This window comes from Aplysia californica, unplaced genomic scaffold (assembly GCF_000002075.1).
Source record: "Aplysia californica isolate F4 #8 unplaced genomic scaffold, AplCal3.0 scaffold00033, whole genome shotgun sequence".
Taxonomy (NCBI): domain Eukaryota; kingdom Metazoa; phylum Mollusca; class Gastropoda; order Aplysiida; family Aplysiidae; genus Aplysia; species Aplysia californica.
The window spans coordinates 928,520-931,151 of NW_004797303.1; the positions used below are offsets into that span (position 1 = coordinate 928,520).

At 39.8% G+C, this 2,632-nt stretch overlaps 1 protein-coding gene across 1 annotated transcript in view; it reads right to left on the reverse strand.

Annotated features, from left to right (window-relative positions):
• The window catches only part of LOC101848020 (solute carrier family 13 member 5-like), a gene marked incomplete at its 5' end in the record, with an annotated part of 16,285 nt that overhangs the window by 3,681 nt on the left and 9,972 nt on the right, over positions 1 to 2,632 (reverse strand). The window contains 2 exons of the mRNA XM_035973827.1: positions 871 to 971; positions 1,635 to 1,739. Of these exons, the coding sequence (XP_035829720.1) occupies positions 871 to 971; positions 1,635 to 1,739 (206 nt within the window). The remainder of the gene's footprint in view (positions 1 to 870; positions 972 to 1,634; positions 1,740 to 2,632) is intronic.

Consider the following 2,632-nt stretch of genomic DNA (forward strand, 5'->3'; position numbering starts at 1 on the left):
AGAGAGAGAGAGAGAGAGAGAGAGAGAGAGAGAGCGACAGAGAGAGAGAATCTGAGAGTGAATGAGTGAGTGAGTGATTGTGTGTGTGTGTGTGTGTGTGTGTGTGTGTGTGTGTGTGTGTGCGTGCGCGTGAGTGTGTGTGTATGTGTTAATTTGTTTAGCAGTTTTTTTCGAAACGCCTTCCAGGTAATTTAAACTCCATATAAGTATATGTGACCACTTCTATACATAATACATGTATAGAACAAACTTTTAAACAATTTCCGTCCGTTCACAGGAGGGCACACCATCTTCCTTTTATGTGGAGGTGTTTTTACGCCTACATTGACACGATTTTAATCACTAAATTAATTAAGGTTGTGGCTTCCGACCCGGCAGAAAGACCGAGACACTCTAGGGGAAAAATGATTACGTTGTAAAGTGGGTTCAAACACACCATCTCAAAATAAATGGTGTAAAAGAACAATACTAAGAAATACATTACACATCTACTTGAAATATTTGTCGAAGTGTTCCAGTAACAATATGCGATTCTCCGGTAAAATAGATTTTCCGGAATCAAGATAGCAGGCTTGATCTAGGCACATGTTTATGGTTTATAGTTTATGCAGGCAGCAGTAAAAGAAAACAACTTATTCACTGAGAACAATAGCGCTGGAGGTCTGAGGGCGCCACTGGTGAGTGGTAGGTCCTACTTTTTCACATTCCCTCTGTTGTTTCTGCCTGTCTGTCTTACTTTTCCCACAGCACTAATTTAGACTAAATGACCATCATTGCGCTGATGTGTTTCTTTGTACTCAGAAAGGAATTAGCCAATAATGTTGTTAAGTAAAACTGGGTGGTTAGTTGGGAGTAGCCTGACGAGCTCACCTGCTTGCCAATCCCGGCCACAGAAAACCTTTGGCCTTTCTTTGGGCAGGATGAAGAATAAGACTGCGACCATTACTGCAGCAGTGGCGTCGGAAATATAGCTGGAAGAAATGTAATATTATATATAGAGTAGAACAAGCGATCTGAGGACATATAATTTGTTTATCTATCTATCTATCTATCTATCTATCTATCTATCTATCTATCTATCTATCTATCTAATTACAAACAACAAAAAGAACAATTGCCATCATCAACAACACCAACCACCACTACCACAGCAACAATAGTGGTGAGGCGTTTTGAAGGTTTATAGGCTATATAGAATCAACACAAACCACCGCCACTTCAATCATAAATATAACAAAAAACAAACAAACAACTGCAGCAGCAACAACGACAACAATTTAACGAGCCGTAGTTCATAGAACAAAAAACAACAAACAAAACACACACACATACAAACACCCCCCACCCCCCACCCCACACACACATAAACACACATACATCCACACAAACACATATACACACATAAATACACATGCATACGCACAAACACATACACACACATACAAACACACACACAGACACACAAACACACACACACACATACACACAAACACACTCACACAAACACACTCACACACATCCACACACACACAAACACACACACACTCAACACACATACACACATACACACACACACACACACACACACACACACACACACACACACACACACATAGAACACAAAAGCCAGTTACTTCTCCTTGAACAGCATTGACCAACCAGGGACGAACTTGGGGTCACGTGAGACCCACAGCAAAATCAGCAGTAGGAACAGCACGGAGGTGACCACTTCACAGAACCTGTGCACACAGACATGATTGCCCATAAACTTTTTGGTTTATTTATTTATTTATTTGTTTGCTTGTTTGTTTGTTTCTTTCTTTCTTCATAAAATATCTAGATTTATATCTACATTTAGATCTAGGTCGTCACTTTGGTCGCCTAAAACTTCCGAACAACTTAACCTTTGAATTTGAAAAAAAAATTGCCAGTGGTTCAAAATCATTTAAATGGCGCACATTTATAATAAGGAGTCTGAAGTCACTGTTTTCAACTTTGAAGTACCGGTAGTTTTGTTTAGATCTAATCTTGGGAAAGTCCGTCTTTCCTAGACGCCATTGTAAACAAGCGAGGTTTCCGTTCCCAATCCCAAGCAGGGCGCACTGCTTCCACAATGACTTGACGATCGATTCTTTTGAGTTCACGCTTCGAACGGGTACCCAGCTAGTATTTGTTTATTTATTTATTTATTTATTAACTAATTACAATGTAATGACATTAATTTATTCATTTAACTTGAGCGCAACCGATACTGCAAATTAGAAACCAATTCTAAAAAGTATTGCGAGATAGTTTCTTCTTACTGTTTTTTTTTTTCGCTCTTCATTTTGGTGTAAAGGTGTGTTCAATGGTGCACACGTTTCAGTGCGAAAGTTACAGCAAAGAGAGGCAGCCATGTCAGTCTTGGAGTGCAAATCTATGGACGGTGACGAAGGAGTGAGTCCATTGCAGTTGATACTGGTCTAACAGCCACCTATCCAAGACTATCACCTGTACGAAACGACTACTTCCTGCTTTTCCTAAACTTTAAAAAAAATGTTAAAGTCGAACCTGGTCTAACGGTCACCTGTATAAGACAATCACCTGTACAAACAGCTACTTCCGATTCCTCCCTAACGTAATAACCCCCCCC